Source organism: Pongo abelii, chromosome 3 (assembly GCF_028885655.2).
Source record: "Pongo abelii isolate AG06213 chromosome 3, NHGRI_mPonAbe1-v2.0_pri, whole genome shotgun sequence".
Lineage (NCBI taxonomy): Eukaryota > Metazoa > Chordata > Mammalia > Primates > Hominidae > Pongo > Pongo abelii.
This window is the reverse complement of record NC_071988.2, coordinates 99,643,067-99,664,156: the sequence shown is the minus strand read 5'-3', so window position 1 is coordinate 99,664,156 and position 21,090 is coordinate 99,643,067. Positions and strand designations below refer to the sequence as shown.

Here is a 21,090-nt window from a genome sequence, read left to right as displayed (position 1 = left end):
GAGAAATGCCTCTTAGTGCCATGAGCCCTAATGATTTCACAGAACACAGTTGTGAAATTTATCTTCTTGGATATTATATTCAACTCTATCTTTTGATAGATTATTAGTTCTAATAACTAGTGCTATGTATTGAGATTGAAGAATTTACTCATTCTCTCTATTCATCTTCTAAGCCTTCTGTCTCAACACTGTGTTAATGTATTTTACTGGTGCTAGTGACATTATGCCTATAAAAACGTAATAAAACTAACTTTTTATCAACACCTTTAGATTTTATATGTTAACTGCACATATACAGGTTAACTGCACATATACAGATTAAATGCAATGTTAAAGAAATTAGACAATAACTGTTATGTTCCTAAAGTAGTTCCCTGGAAATGTTTCAGATCTATTCTAATGACATTTCTTTAGTTCAGTGAATTTTTGAATCTACCTTTGTGACTCCCAAATGCTTACTGGTTGTTCTTTAAAATTCCGTCTACCATCAGTAGCAAAGATTAGCCCACCACTGATATTCAGAAGGATGGATTACTGCATCTCTAAAAGGAATCATACAGAGGTTTTGAGAAAGTAGAGATTGCTGGAAGAACATATAGCATCCAGAGGTGGGTACTTTGAGAAGGATAATATTCACTTCAATGCATAAGGGCTGACTATTAAAAAATTAGATTCACTTGTGTTCTTTGTGTTTTTCTGTACCTTCTAAATAATAAACATATATTATTTTTTATAATCAAAGGAAGCACAATAAGAATTATTTTGGAAAGCCGATCACATTACCACACTGTTATATCACATAGATAATACTTCAAAAATGTGTTCCTTTTTTTAATGGATGAAGATAGATGTAGTTAACACTATCAGAGTCACAGCGCTAAAAATATTGTGAAGATTCACATGCCAAATTAAGACAGTTTCATCTCCACGAACAGTGCTAGGAAAGTGGCAGCTGATCCCTCATATGGTGTCATTTTGAATGCATTTACTCCAAGTTTCAGAAATCACCCATTTCACCTATAGTTTAAGGAACTGGTTTCACAGGGTTCAAGGTGGGGCCGGGGGCAGTTGTGGGGCAGGGGTGGAAGTGGGAACACGAAGAAGTCTCAAATATCAAAGCCAATGAAACTACCCACAAAATAGCTCCTCATAGTCTGTATCGCAAAGACGCTTTGCTCTTGTCTGAGACACATACAACTGATTGTAGGGCAAAAAATTCTCCAAGCAGGTCAGTGACAGAGTGTGTATCTACCTGTGGCCATCGGCCTTCGGAACTCAGCTGTGTGCTTAAGGAGCACACCATGCTGTGGAGGTCTCCGAAGCTCAAAGAAGAGTTCTTTGGGTGCTGTCTCAGTGTCTCTTACTACCACCTGAAGTCCTGCAGCAAGGAGAAGGAAGCATGGTAAGAGAGAAAGCATACATTAAAGACGATAGACTGTATATATTAAAACCGCAGGCCAAGCTAGGAGTCACGCTGTGGGTAATCTGATTGTTATCAGAAAGCACTGCTTCATTCCAATCAGGCACAAAAGAGTAAAAATAGATAATACAGTCAATTCCCATATTGCAAGTAGGTTCTTCCAAAAGTTCACATAAGGTAGATCTGAATTTAGAACACCTTTTTTCTTCCATACAAATGACAGCATGCACAGAGGAAGCCCACAGGTAGGTCAACCCTGACTAGCTGGGTTAGATTTTCTTCCAGAAAATCCTCCTATAAACTGTTTGGCATTTCATTGTTTCGTTCCTTCTTATTTTTCTAAAGCTACAAAGAGCCAAGTGAGCAATGATCACAAAGGTGAGGTGTACGGTTAAAGTGACAGTAGTCCTTGTACACATGGCTTATTTGTAAGTTTGGTAATAATTAATTTTAGACCAAAACCCATACGTAGAAACTGGATAAGGATCTGTAGAACACACCTAACAAAAATCACAATACCTACTGTTTATTAGTAAAATGCTCTTGATAAAAGAATACATTTCTAAAGAGTAAATTCACTAATTAGTAATACAATTATATACAAAATAACTGGGTCAACTCTAGTTCTTCACAACTTCTGAAGCTTCTTGTGACCTGACATTTCTCCTGCTACTCTTCACTTTCAAAATAGAAACAAGAGCTGCCATTGAAATCCTGCTCCCCTCTATGTTCTTCTCGCCACTCTATTACTTTACATTTTAGTGATGGCATCAAAGCAAACTCCTGGAAAATCAGTTCCGTGTTGTGTTCCATCACTGAACACTGGCCTCTGAAGGCTTCATTTCCTTCTCTCTGTGCGGCTTCTGTTTGCACAGAAATGGGCAGGAGGAAGGATACAGGTGAGAATGCAGGCAACTTCTGGAGGAAGACTTTGCTTTTTTGGCAACCATCAAGACGTTTGAAAAGGAGCAGCAATATGATCCCATTTCCAAAGCCATGTTTCTATCAGGCCCCCGGTTCTTACCTACAGAAGTGCTGCCTCCTGGGCTGACCGCCAGCCGTGGAGCTGTGACCTGGAACACTGGCAGTTGCTGATCACTGGGAAGTAAGTGAATGGTGAGGACCATCTCCGGACTTGTGTGTTCTCCATCCGAAACTGAAAAGGATAAACACACACACACACAGAGACACACACACACACACAAAGACACGCGCACACACACACGAATCAACTTGTAGTCTGGTCATCTTCAGGCAGTTTCCACAAATATGTAGCTAGAAACTTTTTTACACTACTTTAACCTTTGAAGACATGCTTACAAATGAAGAAAGTAAGCAAGCAAGATACTGTGAGCTATTCTTTTTTCTATGGATAAGAAAAAAGATAAAGAATCATAATAACAAAATCATTCTAAGAGGCTACTTTCACAACAAAGGTGATCTTGATAAATGTTAGTGGAAAGGAAGGTAACACAAAATCTGCACCCATAGGTGCTACTGGTAAAGGCTTTTGATTATGGAAATATTTCTTGATTCAATTCATTCCCTTACTATTCCAAATAAATATTTTCTTTCATGAACTCTTTTAGAAGTGGCATGTCTATGTCTCATTAGAAAAGAATACTTTTGGCCGGGGACGGCGGCTCACACCTGTAATCCCAGCACTCTGGGAGGCCGAGGCAGGCGGATCACGAGGTCAGGAGATCGAGACCATCCTGGCTAACACGATGAAACCCTGTCTCTACTAAAAAATACAAAAAATTAGCCAGGCGTGGTGGTGAGCACCTGCAGTCCCAGCTACTCAGGAGGCTGAGGCAGGAGAATGGCGTGAACCCGGGAGGTGGAGCTTGCAGTGAGCCGAGATTGCACCACTGCACTCCAGCCTGGGTGATAGAGTGAGACTCCGTCTCAAAAAAAAAGAATACTTTTTAAAAGGACAGAAAATACCCATACCAGTGTCTCTAATGGCATTAGTTTAGAAGTAAGCAGATCCATTTTTACTTGGTCATGATGCACAATGACATAAATAGTGAACAAAACAGTGACCTTAAGATTTTATTTCGCTGGATTTTTTGACATCCAAGTGAACACCCATCTCTGAGGGAAATACGAGAGCAGAATTGCCTCACCCTTGATGCTTATTTCCACTTTTCCATAACTTAACACCCTATCTTTTCCCTAAAAGCCAGTTTTTGAGGGATATTTGTATCATCGACTCATCAATGTGTTTATCTGTAGTGGTCTTTAAGAAAACTGCACTGTCAATTATTTTAAATGTGTGATAAGCTTGTCTATGGGTTGGTTATGAGAAACTAGTTTCCTTCCTCACTTTCTTCTGGACTTACTAACAAGCCAGCAAGAATCTTGCTTAAGCAAAGTCAAGCATTGCTCAACGACTTGTAGTAGTGATTCTATTCAAGTTTTAGATTTGTCTTTCCCTTGAGACAGATCTGAAAGATACGGTTAAATTTTATAAGGTACACTCCATGTCTTGGAGATGTTCAGAAACAGCCCTATTGAAGGTGAGACGACATTATCCATATGAGAATGAAGGTTTTATGGCTCTGGTCATTCAGACAAGTGTCAAAATTATTGTCATTGCTTCTTTACGTTCAATCTCCTCTCTGGATCTTCAAAAATAGGCACAGATGGTTCTTAATTATTGGGGATTTGCTGACAAGCATACAAACTTTTTCATAAATTTTAGTGGATTCAGGATTCTCTGAGGTCCCTGTAATCTAAGTTAAGAACTAGTTGCAAAATGCAATCTTATTTTACTTTATATTTTACATTAGTCTTATTTCTGAGTGGGAATGTCATAGTCCATTTTCTGTTGCTTATAACAGAAAACCTAAAACTGGGTAATTCATCAGAAGAGGAATTTATTTCTTTCACATATGAAGGCTGGGAAGTCCAAGGTTGAGGGGATACATTTGGTGAGAGCCTTCTGGTGTTGGGGACTCTGTGAAGAGTCGTGAGGCAGTGTAGGCAGTCACGTGGCGAGGGGGCTGAGCTTGGGATTTTAAGTCTCTTGTTCTCTGTTTAGAAAGCCACCAGCTCCCCTCCCATGATTAACCATTAATCCACTAATCCATTAATGATTAAACCATTCACGAGGGCAGAGCCTTCAGGTTTCAATCACCTTGTAAAAGCCCCACCTCTCAATGCTGCCACATTGAGGATTAAGTTTCAACATGAGTTTTGGAAGGGACATTCAAACCATACCAGGGAGGAAGTCCAGGAAGCTTTCAACATCCTTATTTTACAGGAGGAGGGAAAAGGTACAAAATTAAAGAGCTTTGGTCACATCATACAGCTGTTTAGTGTGACCAAGGCATATTCTTGACTCTGTAAGTAAGTGGAAAAAAGCTATTTTCTGGTGCATATTACATAACTAGCTATCACTTGGGTACAGGGTTTTGCAAGCAATCATATAAACTTCCAATCAAAATGTCAGCAATTGCATATTTATCCCTTTCTTTAAGGAATGTCTCTAATTTCTTTGAGAAACAGTCAAATGCCTTTTTGGGCTAAATGCCCCTGTGAGCACCACTTGACTTAAGTGTCTTCCTTGCTCAGAACTGCTCTCCAGAGCTTCTGCATTTGTCTTAAAGTCAGTCAGGTCCCAGGAACATCAGCTTTCCTTCTCATCTTAGCTGATTCACCAGAATGGGTGGTTCCCCTTCATTCTACAAATTAATGTCAGCTCTTGGGCTTTTTCCTGCCTTATTCATTAACTGTCCATTTTAAAATTCTCTCTCACAAAACTCTCCTAAAGGAAATGGCTTTCTACTAGATACCAAGAGTTTTTCTTCTTTAAAATCAATAAAAAAGGAACATCTGGCAGAAGCAAGATAATTTAAGGTCAGCCCAAGCTCTAGTCCCATGGGACTGTATAATAGGTTCAAGGATCATTTTAACTTAAAGTCCTAGACAAGTTAATTGTTAACCCTTCACCTACTCAAGCTTTCAGGTAAGAGTTGAGGCTTGGAAACCAAAATGGCATACTACCATGACACTCACTTTTCATAACCAACACACATACATGTCAGACTAAACTAGCTATTCCATGCTCATGCTCTAAGTCAGAAACTTGTATTAAAATCCTGGTTCTACTGTCTACCTGATGTGGAAATCTGAGCAGATCATCTACTTTTTTTTTGAGACAGGGTCTCACTCTGTCACCCAGCTGGAGTACAATGGCACAATGATGGCTCACTGCAGCCTCAACCTCCCCAGTTCAAGCAATCCTCCCACCTCAGCCTCCTGAGTAGTTGAGATTACAAGGAATATTACTATGTGCGTGGGCTAGTCTTGAACTCCTGGGCTCAAGCAATCCTCCCGCCTCACACCTCCCAAAGTGCTGGGAGTACAGGTGTGAGCCACTGCACCCAGCCAGGTTATCTACTCTTAATGATTTTTGGTATCCTCAGGTTTAAAATGCTGAAAATAATATCCATCCTTAAAATATTGTTATAAGAATTAAATAGGACAACTTTTATTGTAAATTGTTTTATAAAATATAAAAATCTGCTATATATCATTGCTAATTGTATGAATTATGTAAAGGCCTATGACTAGAAATGAGCTGATACTGGGTTCATATCAACAGTAACACAACACTGAAATTTACTATTGATTCAAGTGTGATTTTTAATCCTCACAGAAGAAAGGAAGAGCTGGGAGTTAGAGAGAGGCAACTCTACTGCTAACATTTTTCCCTCCATGAAATGTAACAGGGCACATCGATGGTTGATTCTAATGGAATAGTCAATCCCATCCAAACAGCAATTTAATGATGCTATTTATGGTCAATCATCCTCACTATAGACCTAAACAAGAAAGAAGCTTATCCTATGGTGGCGTAGCATAGATACCAGGTCTGACTCTGCTTTTGCTGATTGGCATCCTGCTTCTATTGCACTATGAGCTAAAACTAGGAATGCAGAGGTCTTCCACATCCAAGTTTCTTGACTCGCCTCTAGGTAGTAAGCCTTTTCCCTCCAGTAACAAGGGATTCCATGAATGGCTCTGTTCAAGATTTTTATACAACTACTGTTTATTAGCTAAGTATAATATAGTAATGATTATGTAGCAATAATCATTCTTGGAGCTTTACATTTATTATTATTATTATTATTATCCCCATTTATGAATGAGGCATTCAGGCACAGAGATGTAAGAAACTTTCCCAGGGAAAGCTGAACCCCAGGTCACCTGGATGCAGGGTTTAGGATCTTAGTTACTATTAACTCTTTAATGGATATTAGGACACGTTGAAATTGGGCTTAAACATTAATTTTTTTTTTCTTGAGATAGGGTTTCACTATTGTCCAAGCTGCAGTGCAGTAGCGCAGTCATAGCTCACTCTATCCTTGACCTCCTGGGCTCAAGGGATCCTCCTGAGTAGCTAGGACTCCAGGCGTGCGCCACCATCATCCAGATAAGTTTTTTTTTTAATAGACAAGGTCTTGCATTGTTGTCCAGGCTGGTCTTGAACCCCTGGGCTTAAGTGTTGCTCCCCCCTCAGCCTTCCAAAGTGCCGGACTACAGGCATGAGCCACCATGCCTGGCTCTTAAACATTAACTTTTAGCATCCTTGGTAGATTTTTTTCCTATGACTATAAAGTTAAGCTATTTAACTAACTTATTTAACTATGGTTAGTTGCTATTTAACTAACCATTTGTTTAATTTTAGAAGAAATTTGTTTTAGAAGAAAAATTACATAATTTTTAAGTAGTTCTTAGAAAATAGCTAAAAATAATGATGATGGGAACAAAAAGAAATAACTAATAAGGAAAGAAAAAATTTCACTTTCTAATAAAATTTAGATGAATCTTTACCTGTGAAGTGGAATTTCACTGATTCTGGGAGACCTAAAAGAGTAAGAGAGACAATCAGTATATTAAACACTTTGGGGTCAGACAGAGATAGGGAAGGTACAAAATAAAGGGCAGAGGTTAGGAAATTAAAGAATGTTTTAATCTAAATTATTCTTTTTTAAGGAAAGATCACCAGGTCATTTGCTAATGTTATGTTGAATTTAATGGTGTCAACATTAATTTTAAATAGCAAAAAGGACCACATAGTGGAATAATTTTATATCGCAGCAGTTAGCATGATTTATAATACATTCATTCAGAACCCATTTTATCAGTACATAAAATCCTACAAATCGGTGAATGCGGGTGAGTCGTATATCACTGACAGGGCTCTCAGGTGGGTCAATTCCATTGTAGAATTGAGTGATGCCAAGACATTGATTTACACACTGTAACCATGTGAGAGATTTATCTTGAAGCATTTATCCCATAGATTATACAGCACAGGACTCTGCTCTCTCTGAAGAGGCTCTAGGAACTCGGGCGAGTTTAGTGGATGACTTCAACCACGGCTGACATGTTTTCTTTCCCTCTAATCCCAGGATATCCTGTGTTTCTTATAAAGTTGGACTTGTAACATAGGGGTTACAGACCCATAAACATTTTCACGGGCTATTAGTTATCCAGTTACTAAACACTGTGTACAGATACTAAAGAGGAAGCCTATACCCACCGTTAGAGATTTTCAATGTAATTGAGGAGTTAACTGTTTTCTGGGCGATTAAACTTATATTACATAATGGCAAACATCATTTTAAATGTTTACCATAATCAAAAAAATCTAAACTTACTTAAACCATGTTCAACTCACCATTAAGAAATCACCACTTTTGTGTATGGATAAAGCTACTGTATAAAAAGAATACCCTATATTCATGGTGTTATGTAGTACATACACCTTAAAGATCATAAAGAAATAAGCACTAGTGGCTGGGCGCTGTGGCCCATGTCTGTAATCCCAGCACTTTGGGAGGCCGAGGCAGGTGGATCATGAGGTCAGGAGTTCAAGACCAGCCTGACCAATATGGTGAAACCCCGTCTCTACTAAAAATACAAAACTTAGCCAGGTGTGGTGGCACGCATCTGTAATCCCAGCTACTCGGGAGGCTGGGGCAGGAGAATCTCTTGAATCTAGGAGGTGGAAGTTGCAGTGAGCCAAGATTATGCCACTGCACTCCAGCCTGTATGACAGAGTGAGACTCCATCTTAAAAAAAGAAAAGAAAGAAATAGGCACTACTATTTTTGGAATAGTCAAAGGCATAAAAATATTTAAGGGTAGGGACATAAAACTCCTGCTTTCTGGTCAGCAACCTTGATGACTGGATCAAGGGAAGAGATAGGGTGGCAGGGATTAAGGGTATGCTGGGCTTTGTGGAAGGGCACACACTGGCTTTAATGAGAAACTTAGTTATTCTTCCATTCAGACTTCTCTTCCATTAAAAAGGTGTCTTCTACCAAATTCTGGTTTTATCCCAAAAGGTTGCCTGCATGCCCCATGGCTACATGAAACCTCCCCTGAGGTACTGCAGGACTCTCAATGGCCTCCCCTTACCCTCGTACCATCCACCCTGGCCTCCTCATCAAGTCCATTGACATCACTGCAGTCAAAGAGTTTCTTTTGAAAGGCCGTTCCCTAGTTCCCTATACCTGAAAACTTCCACTGGGTTCCTCTTGATGTTGGGATAACAACCCAAATCCTTACAGGCTTCGAGGGTCTGTCAGGTATGGCCTCTGTCTCTCCCACCAGACGCATTCCTGCTCTGCCTGACCCTTCACATTTCAGACACAAGGACACCACATTCTCTCCTTCCCCAGGCCTCTGTACCTGGAGCTGGTGCTCTTCCTTCAGGGACATTTTCCTGACCATCCAAATACACACACTTTTCCTCGTCAGCTTCTACCCATCCCTCCACTGCCAGTATCTTTATTGAGCTCTCAGTCTAGGTCAGTCTGGTTATGTGTAATTCCACCACTGATCTTTCTCCCTCTTCCTCAGAGCTCTTATCCCAGACTGCAATTAAACATTCATTCCTGGGGTTATTTATCAAATTATCTCTCTATACCTCCTTAAACCACCAAGAGCAGAATCCATGCCTCTTTTTGCTTGCCAATATATCTCCAAGGCCTCATTCAGTGATTGGCACATAGGAGGCACAAAATAAAGATTTACTGAAAGTATGCCTCAATGCATGAATAAATGGAAAAAAAAAAAAGATGGAACTGAGTCCAAGTTACATATTGGCTGACAGGTCTCAAGCTATTTTGAATAGCTAGAAAGCAGGGGCACCAAGTGGTCCAGAGGACTGCAGGGAGAGTAAGGGCGAGCCTGTCATGTAGAGCCACAGAGAGCAGTTGGGTGCCTCAAAGCAGAGAGGAGAGCATTACCAGCGAACGAGAAGGCCATGAGCTCCTGGAGGTGGGGTGCTGCCGGGGGAGGGCGGTACATGACTTTGCCCTGGTTAATATCCTCTTGCGTGAAATACCGAATAGGAGAGTGAGGGTGGTCCCGGTGCTCGATGATACCTGGGAGGAAGAGATTTGGCCTGAGCATCAACAGTAATTCTCATCACTGACTGAATGACTAGAGCCATAGAGCCTGCTCTTCTTGTTGGTGGAAGTCTTACATCCTTCAGAAACTGACTGTTCTCAGGTTGCTCTTGGTATGCCATTCTCTGGTTATTTAAGGAAAGGGCAAATCTGAAACCCAAATGAGTATTGACTGAGATTCACGAAATACCAACCATAGTGTGATGGTTAATACTGACTATCAACTTGATTGGATTGAAGGATGCAAAGTATTGATCCTGGGTGTGTCTGTGAGGGTGTTGCCAAAAGAGATAAATATTTGAGTCAGTGGGCTGGGAAAGGCAGACCCACCCTCAATCTGGGCGGACACCATCGAATCAGCTGCCAGCATGGCTAGAATATAAGGCAGGGAGGCTGGGCGTGGTGGCTCATGCCCGTAATCCCAGCACTTTGGGAGGCTGAGGTGGGTGGATCAACTGAGGTCAGGAGTTCAAGACTAGCCCAGCCAACATGGTGAAACCCTGTATCTACTAAAAACACAAAAATTAGCCAGGTATGGTGGCACGCACCCGTAATCCCAGCTACCTGGGAGGCTGAGGCAGGAGAATCCCTTGAACCCAGGAGGTGGAGGTTGCAGTGAGCTGAGATTGCACCACTACACTCCAGCCTGGGTGACAAGAGCGAAACTCCATCTCAAAAATAAATATATAAATTAAAAAACTAAAGCAGGTGTAAAAACATGAAAAGACTAGACTGGCTTAGCCTCCCAGCCTACATCTTTCTCCTGTGCTGGATGCTTCCTGCCCTTGAACATCGGACTCCAAGCTCTTCAGTTTTGGGAATCAAACTGCCTGTCCTTGCTCCTCAGCTTGCAGATGGCCTATTGTGGGACCTTGTGATTGTGGGAGTTAATACTTAATAAACTCCCCTTTATATATATATATATGTCCTATTAGTTCTGTCCCTCTAGAGAACCTTGACTAATACACATAGTAAGATGCATACTACTGCCCCTACCATAGCCTAGACCAGGTAATTTACCAGAAGTCACAGACTTGGTAATGTAATTATGAGATTCTCCCAGTTGAGTTTCAATTCAAAGGTCCTTGAGAAACTGGCACAGATTGGTCTGCTGGTAAGACTATAAAAAGATTTTTCTCAATCTAACCTCTTTCCTTCAGAAACTCCATAGACTCTGCAATAATCTTTGGCTACAGTAACATGGGTCTTGATTATTCTAAGAACTGAATCTGCAATTATCACTCTGCTTGTGATAAATGCTGTAGGGGCTGCAGATTTGCCTGTTGTTTCTAAATTTTTCAGGTATAGAACTAATGTTGTGATCATTTCTCATGTCCTATTCACTCCTTAAAAGGAGGGCACATGTGAGGCTTGATGTTGAACTAATTCACCTTCTGCGGGACTGAGAGGGAAAAAATCATTCTCCAGAAGACAGCCCAGGCTGCTGGCTTGAAAGGGCTCCATCTCGACTCTGACAATGTAGGGAGAACCATTAGCTATGACTTAGCAGATTACAAAGGTGAGGGATGACTTTTAGATTTTTAATTTCTTTGGACTTTGTCAATAGGATAATGGAATTTAATTTTTTGACTTTCTCTTTGAGAATTTCATAATGTGACAGGATTACATTTGGGGCAGTGGTTAGTCTTGGGAGAACAGTCCCAGATGTGGGAGCAGAATTATCTTAATAGAAGCTGATCTTCTTTCTGTGAGAACAGCCACACCTCTATTGGACCTTGATGTCATTTGGATCTGTGTCCCCACCCAAATCTTATGTTCAATTGTAATCCTCAATGTTGGAGGCAGGCTCTGGTGGGAGGTGACTGGATCACAGGTGCAGTCTCTAATGGTTTAACACCATCCCCCTGGGTGCTGTCCTAGTGATAGTGAGTGAGTGAGTGAGATTTTAAACAAAATCTGGTCATTTAAAAGTGTGTGACATCTCCCCCACCCGCTTTCCTCCTGCTCTGGCCATGTAAGATGTACCTGCTTCCCCTTCAGCTTCTGCCATGATTGTAAGTTTCCTGAGGCCTCCCCATCCATGCTTCCTCTACAGCCTGTGAAACCATGAGCCAATTAAACCTCTTTTCTTTATAAATTACCCGGTTTCAGTTATTTCTTTATACCAATATGAAAATGGACTAACACAGGCATAGGCTTATTAGTTAAGCCCAAAATCAAGAGATCTAAAGGCTGGTGACTGATGGCAGGGCCCCAAATCTCCTCTGACTATAGTTCTACATTCCCATGTTTCCAGATAGGAGGAGGAGTAATGTATCCAATCGGGGAAGGAACTGAATATGTGTGGCTCAGCCCTCTTTGGGCTCCCTGGCAGAACTCCTTATCCTGAACATATGCTCATTCTGGTCCTTTCTCCTGTCATAACCTTACTAGGGAAGGCTCTGGTCCTACAGAGACAATGGCTATGTGTCCAGTTCTGCCAGTACGTGGGAGGGGAGCTCAACCCAGTAGCATGTACATTCTCCATCCAGCATGCTATGCTATGTCAGTGCCAAAGCCATCACATTCATCGCCTTCTGACCATAGTCTTTTTCTCTCTCAATTAGTTCTAAACTAGAAGACAGGAGCAAGAAATATGAATAATCATTATTCCTTGAAACCTCAACAAATATCTGTATGTATACAAGCAGACAAAACTCCAGAGATATTAAGACTGATATTAAAACTAGAAGATAATAATATCACTCAAAAGATCATTTACTGCACATCTTACCTTGATTTGGATGCAGAGGTACAGTGATATTGTAGACAATCTTTCCACTTGGCCTCTCAGAGTTTATAAAGGAGAGGGAATGAGGCTGAATAACAGTCAGGCCATCTTCCCTAGCCTAAACAAAGTTTAAGAAGGAAGAGGAACACATGGTATGAAAAACAAAAGCCAGAGGCAAAAGCAGACCTTATTAAGAAAAAAAAAAATTGCTCTGGGCTTTTAAATTAGTCACACTTAGTAAAATTTTCAAGAGTTCAAAAGAAGGATCTGGTCTCTTGCATTGCAGATTTTTCCCAAGTTTCCCCTCCTAGGTTTAGAGAGTCCTTTTCAGGTTTTCTTGTACCCTAGTCTCCTCTCCCCACACTGCCCGCAGGGTTATGCCAGTGCATGCGGTGGGGATTCCGATATTATTACTTTTTACCTAGGGGAACACGTTTGCAAATGAGGCTTCCCAGCTGGCTATTCTACTATCTTGCTACTCACAGCTGCCTCATTGTGTCTCTCCTCTAACTTTTTTTTTTAAATTTATTTATTATTATTATACTTTAGGTATATCTCCCAATGCTATCCCTCCCCCCTCCCCCCACCCCACAACAGTCCCTAGAGTGTGATGTTCCCCTTCCTGTGTCCATGTGTTCTCATTGTTCACTTCCCACCTATGAATGAGAATATGTAGTGCTTGGTTTTTTGTTCTTGCGATAGTTTACTGAGAATGATGATTTCCAGTTTCATCCATGTCCCTACAAAGGACATGAACTCATCATTTTTTATGGCTGCATAGTATTCCATGGTGTATATGTGCCACATTTTCTTAATCCAGTCTATCATTGTTGGACTTTTTGTTTTCTTTAAGAGACAGGGTCTGGCTCTGTCACTGGCTGGAGTGCGGTGGTCATAGCTCACTGCTGCTCCTCTGACTTAATGGGCTAAGTTGAATCTGGCCAGAAGTTCTAAGGACTCAGCTGAGATATTTATGTCTCCACCCCAAGAAGTTCTTCAGAGCATTGCCCCCCAGGTCCCCTGTTTTGCTAATGGAAACTGTGATGCCTTCTGGTAACAAAGGGCTAAAAGTGAACCCACCCCAAACACCAAAAAAGGCTCACCATTTGCATTCAGAGGTTTAAGAGGTATTTGTTTATTAAAGCACATATAATAGCCAATATTTCCCTTTTTCTCCATTCTACTGGTCAAAAGAACTAGATACTGCTTTTTCTCTTCCAGCTTTCAGGACCCAGTGAATAAATGAGGCAATGTTAATCAGAGGGCTGATGCAAATGTAGCTTTTACTATCCCTTCCCCTGTGTACATCCATAACCCACTAACAGTGGCAACACTTAAAAAACAAAAAGGAGAGCTTCAGACTCCCATCACTAGGCATGGTGGTGGGTTGGGGACAGCAGCAAAAACAGTGTGGAGAGGAGAAAAGGGAAACTAGCCTGAGCTGGGGCCCCTCGCCTGGGTCAGGCATGCTGTTGTAAAACAGAACAAAAACATCCAGCTCATCATGGGCTCTTCCTAACTGACCCCTGAAGGTGGGTTAGAGTGTGACATGCTCTCCTGCTCTTTGAAGCCCTCCTTCTTTCAGATGGAATCTCCTTATTTAGAAAGGGATTAAGCAGGGCTCAGTAATGCTCATAGAGGAGGGTGTGGTGTTCTTCCTTTAACCATGAAAAGATTGTAGGTTGCAGTTGCTTTGTAATTGTCCCCAAGGCATATTTGTCCTGGGGAGAGGCAGAATTTGCAGGTTAGAACAATCCCCCTATAGTAAAGAGTCATATTTCAGGCCCTTGCTCAGGTCTGGAATGTAATGAGCAAGGAAAATTAGAATTGCGAATAGCAGCTGGTCTCTCACCCTAATATAAAACAAGTAAGGACAACAAATTAAAACTATATGCCCTATATAAGGTGTTACTATCCAATACATGTTTGTACACACCTATAAACATGTACACATGTGGGTACAACTAACAGACAAAAAAGTATAGGCTCTGTACCTTGTTTGGTACTATTTGCTACCTTTTAATATCAAAACTATCATAATAACTGAACATTCTCAGAGTACCTTGCGATATTCTGAAAATCTAGATGTCCTTAAAATAATAAAGTGATAAAAAGAGGGAATTAATGTGGACATGGGACTGCGGGAAGGGAAATATGTTCCAGCCAAGATAACAGTCTATTTTGAAATTTATTGATACTATTTTTCTCCTAATAGAAATAGACACTACATATAAAAAGGACTGATTCCATGAGGAAAGCAATATTGAGTTTGAGATATATCAAAGTATAATCAATTTTAATATTAGCTACTTAGAATGTTCAATATTTATCCATTAAACATAGTAAGAAATGAGAGATTAAACTTCATAGAAATCATTGCAAAAGACACTTTAAAAATAGTATATCTGTCAACAAAAGAAGATTACAGAATAATTCTTTTCATAATGGCCATGTTACCTCTGAATATATCCAGAGTCCAACTGTTTCTCCCACCCCACTGCCACCACTCTGCTGAGGGCCACAGTCTCTCCCCAGGATTACCCCAGTGGCCTCCCAATTGCTCTCTTGCCTCCCCTACACTCCCTTTCAGCACAGCAGCCAGTGTGATCCTTTCACAAGGACATGAGACCTCTGCTCAACACCCTGAAATGTCTTCCCATTTTAATCAGAAGAAAAGCTAAGTTCCTACAATGACCTATGAAATGCTGTGTGACCTGCCCCAGCCCACACACTTATCACATCTGTGAATTCACTCACTCTGCTCCAGCACACCCTTCACTAGTACATCCCAGACTCAATTTGTCATGCTTCCCACCAAAAGTCCTTGTACATTCCTGATCTTGAGGAACGGTACCTCTATATCCTTAGACACTGGGTGTTTCACCTGCCTCCCATATCTAGGAAACCGCTGTGTCTCTAAGTCTCTCTTAATCTATCCCTCTTTTTTTTTTTTAACCATCATAACTATTTTTTCAGTGTACACCTTTGTAGTGTTGACTATATGCATACAGTTGTGCAATGGATCTCTAGAACTCTCCCACCTTGCAAAGCTGAAACTCTATATCCATTGAACAACTCCCCTTTTCTCCCTCTCTCATCACGTCACACACTCTACCCCTGGTAACTACCATTCTACTTTCTACTTTTTTGACTACATTCTACTTTATGTCTTATATAAGCAGAATCATGCAGTTTTTGTTCCTTTGTGACTGACTTATTTTACTTATCATAATGTCTTAAACATTCATCTATGTTGTAGCCTGTGACAGGATTTCCTTCTTTTGTAAGGTTGAATAATATTCCTCTCTGTGTGTGTGTGTATGTGTGTATCACATTTTCTTTATCCACTTCTCTGCTGATAGACATTTAGATTGCTTCCACATCTCAGCTATTGTGAATAATGCTACAATGAACATGCATGTGCAAATATCTTCAAGATCTCCTGAACTCTTAACCATGGGCTCATGCCACTAATTGTTCTTGCTCTAGATGACTGCAATAGCCTGTTTGTTTTCTGACTGGCCCCCATCTAGGATGTTTTCTACCCTGTAGCCAGAATGATCTTCCTAAATGTATCATTAAAAATCTGATCAAGGCACTCCTTTGCTACAAATCCCTCAACACCTTATTTGCCCCAACAGCCTTTCAGGACAAAATGGAAATTCTTATCTTATACTTAAGGTCTTCCATGAACTGACTCTCATTTCTTACTGCGTTTTCACTTAACAGATTTTATGCTCCAGCCAACTGAACAACCTGTAATGCTTCAAATATGTCATGTTCTCCCATGTCTCCACCTTTTTTCACCTGTTGCTCCTCAAGACTGGGATACATTCCCCCCAATTTAGTCTGGATCAATGGTTCTTCAAGTGTGGTGATCTGGGAAGCAGCAAACAGCATTACCTGGAAACTCTTCAGAAATGCAAATTCTTGACCCTACACCAGACCCACTGAATTAGAAAACACTGTGGTAGGTTCCAGCAATCTGTGTTTTATTTTTTTAATTTTTAATTTTTTTAATTTTTTATTTCCATAGATTTTTGGGGGGAACAGATGGTATTTGGTTACATGAGTAAGTTCCTTAGTTGTGATATGTGAGATTTTGGTGCACCCATCACCAAAGCAGTATGCACTGAACCAATTTGTAGTCCTTTATCCCTCACCTATTATTCTAAGTGAAGTAATTCAGGAATGGAAAACCAAACATTGTATGTTCTCACTCATAAGTGGGAGCTAAGATATGAGGATGCAAAGGCATAAGAATGATACAATGGACTTTGGGGACTCAGAGGGAAGGAGTAGGAAATGGGTGAGCGCAATCTGTGTTTTCATCAATTCTATAGTGATTCTAATATAGGATTAAGTTTGAGAACCCTGGTCTCTAGATAATTTACACTCACCCAGCTCTGTTCACCCACAGAGGAAGCTTCTGTGACCCTTTCTCATGCTCTGCTGGATTTGGTGCCCTCCCATTTGCTCCCATATCATTGCTCTGCCATGGCATTTATCATTGTATTATCCCTGCTTATTTATTTGCTTGTCTCCTCTTTTAGACTCAAAGTTCCTTGAGAATAAAGACTCTGTTTTATGGTCATTGACTCTCCAATGTCTTCCACAGCACTTAACATACATTAGGAGCTCAAAAGTGTTTATGAATGAGAGACTGAATGAATGGAGAAGTAGATTCCTACCTTTAATCACATATACAAGTATACTAAATATGCCATACGGTTATTTACCATATGCATTCACAATATATTTACCAAATATCTGCAAAACTTATGTTATTAGATGAGACTAAATGACTAAATTGAGAATACATTTTTATTACAGATCACAAGTATGTCCTATCGTAATGGCCCTAATTAGTGTCAAAAAATATATAAACTGTATATTTTAAGTAACGTACGAGTAGACTAATCACATTTTACAGTAAACCAACCTAAGTTTTAACTGGACAGACCTAATTCGCAAGTATGCAACCTAAGCGCCTAAAGGCTAAGTGACTTGAAAAGTCTCTTCAGAGGTCCACAGTGACAGCACAGGAAACAGCACTGTCTTCCTGGCTCCTGGAAGAGCCTGGCTCCGTTATTTCCTCCAAACTCAAAATAACACTGCATTAGCATTTGGCAAGACCTGTGTGTGCACATTTTTCTTAACAGTTTAGAGAAAATTCTGATCCAAGTTCCTCCAATCAGAATGATGAATTATAGACTTTATAGGGCTGCTGAATTATGATTTCTTTAAATTACGGTTTACAGTGGAAATGCCGATACCAGCTATTCATTAAAAACTTTCTATTTTCCCCTTTATGTCTCTGTCATGTCCCAGACCCATAATTTCTAAAACTATAGCTATTCTCTTTGTTGTGGCTCGAGGCTGATACAGTACTTTGGAGTGTAATTGTGTGGGTGCTAACTAAAATGTGGACGCATGATGATTAATTTACAAGGTCTTATATGCTTGCGGCTCTGTCTGGAAGAGGGGTTTTGGCATTACAGCACTCACCCTCTCCCCTCCCCAGACAGAGGGTCACGGAGGAGTTGCTAATTGTCTCAACTAAGCTTCATGTACCAATTTAGTTGACACCTTGCTTCACATTTTCCCATGGTCCACACTCCTTCCCACCAGCATACGAGGCTTTCTGCGACAGCTTGATGACCTCCTTATCCTCATCACACCTCCTTGCTGCCTTCCTAATTTCTCCAGTCTTGTTGAACTGTTTGCAATTTAGCAACAGTTCTATTCTCTCTCACCTGTGGGTCTTTCCATGTGCTCTTTTCACTTGTGGCAGTGCCCTTTGTAATCACCGCTCCATTCCTCCCAATGTGTCCCCAGATTTTCACTTGGATAATTGCTATTTATCTTTCTGGATTCAGCATTGACAGAACCTTCTCTAGGAAACTTTTACAGTGGAAAGTTTCTCATAGGGCTTCTAGAAGATGGAATAATAGTTTCTCTGCTAGGTGGTGCTATAACTGGGGGACCAATGATACCCAAATATTGATTTCATGGACACAAGCCTGAAATTTCCTCCAAATTTTCAAGGAAGGCCCCTGGAACATCTGGAATACTGTAGAAAGGATAACAGCGATGGATGGGAGGTCAATACGGATTCTGCATAACCTTCCTTTCACTCTGGGAATTTTAAGTTCCTTTCTCAAGTCAATGAGAAATGTGATCACTAGGTTTTTTGGCCCCCGAGTCTGTGATCTGGGCCAGGCACTTACTGTATACAAAACCAGGACACTATCAAATCCCATCAGCGTGCTGTGTGCCTCCTCTACGTGGAAACCACAAGCCTCCCACCCAACTCACAGTCATATGGAGAGATGCTTCCAGAGACACTTTAGGTGCTTCAGGTGTCTGTGGTAAGATCGCGATGTTGAACATGCGGCTCTCCAGGCGGGTCTGGGCATCGGAGGCACTGGACACCTGAAAAGAAGGTCATCCTGGTGAGCCTCTAATCTTCTATTGGGCAGAGCATTCCTTCTTTTAAGCCAGCTATCTTTGAATTCTATGTGCTCCTGCGTTACAGCTCTCATTCTGCCCTTCATATTTTAATATTGATCTTTTACTGATTCATATTTTAATATTGATCTTTTACTGATTTCATTTTAGGCAAAGCTGAAAATGCAGGAAAGTATAAATAAGCAATAAAAAATCATCTAGAATTTCACTACCTAGAAATAGTGAACTTTCATATGTTGATATTTAACTTGTTTTATATGCACACATATCAATTGCATATTATAATTTTTTACTTACAATGGTATGATAGTTTGCTATATCATTAAACATGCTAGAAAACATAATTTTTGAGAACAATATGTCTTATTATGAGTATGTAATATGATTTGTATTCCATTTCTTTCATTTTTAACCAGCACAGGTAAGTGATAGGTAAGTAATAAATCTCAGCCTCATCACTGCAGGGCAAGATTAGTAACATTCACAATTAGTGTAATGGTCACAAAATAAACTTTTCCCTGCTGCAAAAACCTGAAGAATGTTGCTTTTTCTATGCAGCTTCTCCCTCCTCATCAGTTACTGGACGGCCCTCTTAAACCTTCTTTCTCTCCATTGTTTGCTAAGCCATGTGTGACATGTGGAGTTGCATTAATTCCATATGGCAGGGGGCTGAGTTCTATCAATTCTGAGAAAAAGAGGCAGGGATAGCAGCCCTTTCTCTATGTCTTTAAAAGTTACTCCAACAGAAAGCCTGTCTTCTCTTGTCTTTATCTTGATCACATCAGATGCCTGGGATCGAGTCTCAAAATACATGTTTTTAAGGAGATATAGCATCACTGTAAATTATCTTACCAACAATAACTATAATTCACTCATTATCTATTATGGGCTCAGCACTGCATTAGCTACTTTTCAAGGGTTCTCTTAGTATCCACAGAGTAGATATTATTATCCCCTTTTTTACAGGTGAGGAACCTGAAGGTCAGAAAATTTAAGCAATGTGTCAAAGTCACAAAGCCAACAAGTGGCAGTATTTAACCAGATCAGTCAGGTTTATGATCATTCCACTGACCCAGATGACTCACTTTGGTAGCTTTAGGAAATTAGAAAAGGGGTGGCAGAGGGGTGGGGTGGCAGAATATATTCTATCTTTTGAAGAAAAAGAACCAAACATTGAATAGGTAGTGAAATGTGGTCATATTACTGAGCAAGTGAATCAATCTAGTAAAGACACTGATGGGCAATGTGTTGGTCTTTTTTGAACCACATTTCCTAAGGCTGTGTCAAAGTGACCTGAATATACCCAAACCAGGGCTCCTTCCCACACCAAAAAATGACTCTGAATGTGCATGCTTTCTTTGCACTATGCCATGCTCTATTTTCTAATCCCACTAGCATTACATATGTCCCAAATCTGAGATGCAAAGTAACAGATAGGATCCATTGACGGCTCATGACAGCACATCAACGTTAAAATGGCATTAAATCCATGCAAATTGGCTGGATGCGGTGGCTCACACCTATAATCCCAGCACTTTGGGAGGCCGAGGGGGGCGGATCACTTGATGTCAGGAGTTCGAGACCAGCCTGGCCAACATGGTGAAATCCTGTCTCTACTAAAAATACAAAAAATTAGCTGGGCATGGCGGTGGGCACCTGTAATCCCAGCTACTCGAGAGGCTGAGGTAGGAGAATTGCTTGAACCCGGGAGGTGGAGGTTGCAGTGAGCCAAGATCGCACCACTGCACTCCAGCCTGGGCAACTGAGTGAAACTCTGTCTCAGAAAAAAAAAAAAAATCCATGCAACTCATTATACTGCATTTTCTGCTTTAAAGAAAAAAGGAAAAGAATTATTAGAAAAGGATTTGTTTAAAGTTTGAAACCCTTTAGGGACACTAAAATGATGAATGGGAAAATTTGCTAACCACTTACATTAGCACCTAGCTCTAGTGTCTATCTCATTTCAAATCAAAATATGAGGTATGCCTATAAAACAATAAGACTTTAGAATAAACATGCCAAAACTTTTACATCAGG

At 40.5% G+C, this 21,090-nt stretch overlaps 1 protein-coding gene across 5 annotated transcripts in view; it reads right to left on the bottom strand.

Annotated features, from left to right (window-relative positions):
• FRAS1 (Fraser extracellular matrix complex subunit 1) overlaps positions 1 to 21,090 on the bottom strand; it is a 477,046-nt gene that overhangs the window by 112,257 nt on the left and 343,699 nt on the right. For all 5 annotated transcript variants that reach the window (XM_054554107.2, XM_054554103.2, XM_054554105.2 and 2 more), the window contains 6 exons: positions 18,901 to 19,017; positions 12,586 to 12,700; positions 9,690 to 9,827; positions 7,265 to 7,297; positions 2,445 to 2,576; positions 1,253 to 1,378 (listed from right to left, as the gene is read on the bottom strand). In XM_054554107.2, coding sequence (XP_054410082.1) covers positions 1,253 to 1,378; positions 2,445 to 2,576; positions 7,265 to 7,297; positions 9,690 to 9,827; positions 12,586 to 12,700; positions 18,901 to 19,017 — 661 coding nt within the window. The remainder of the gene's footprint in view (positions 1 to 1,252; positions 1,379 to 2,444; positions 2,577 to 7,264; positions 7,298 to 9,689; positions 9,828 to 12,585; positions 12,701 to 18,900; positions 19,018 to 21,090) is intronic.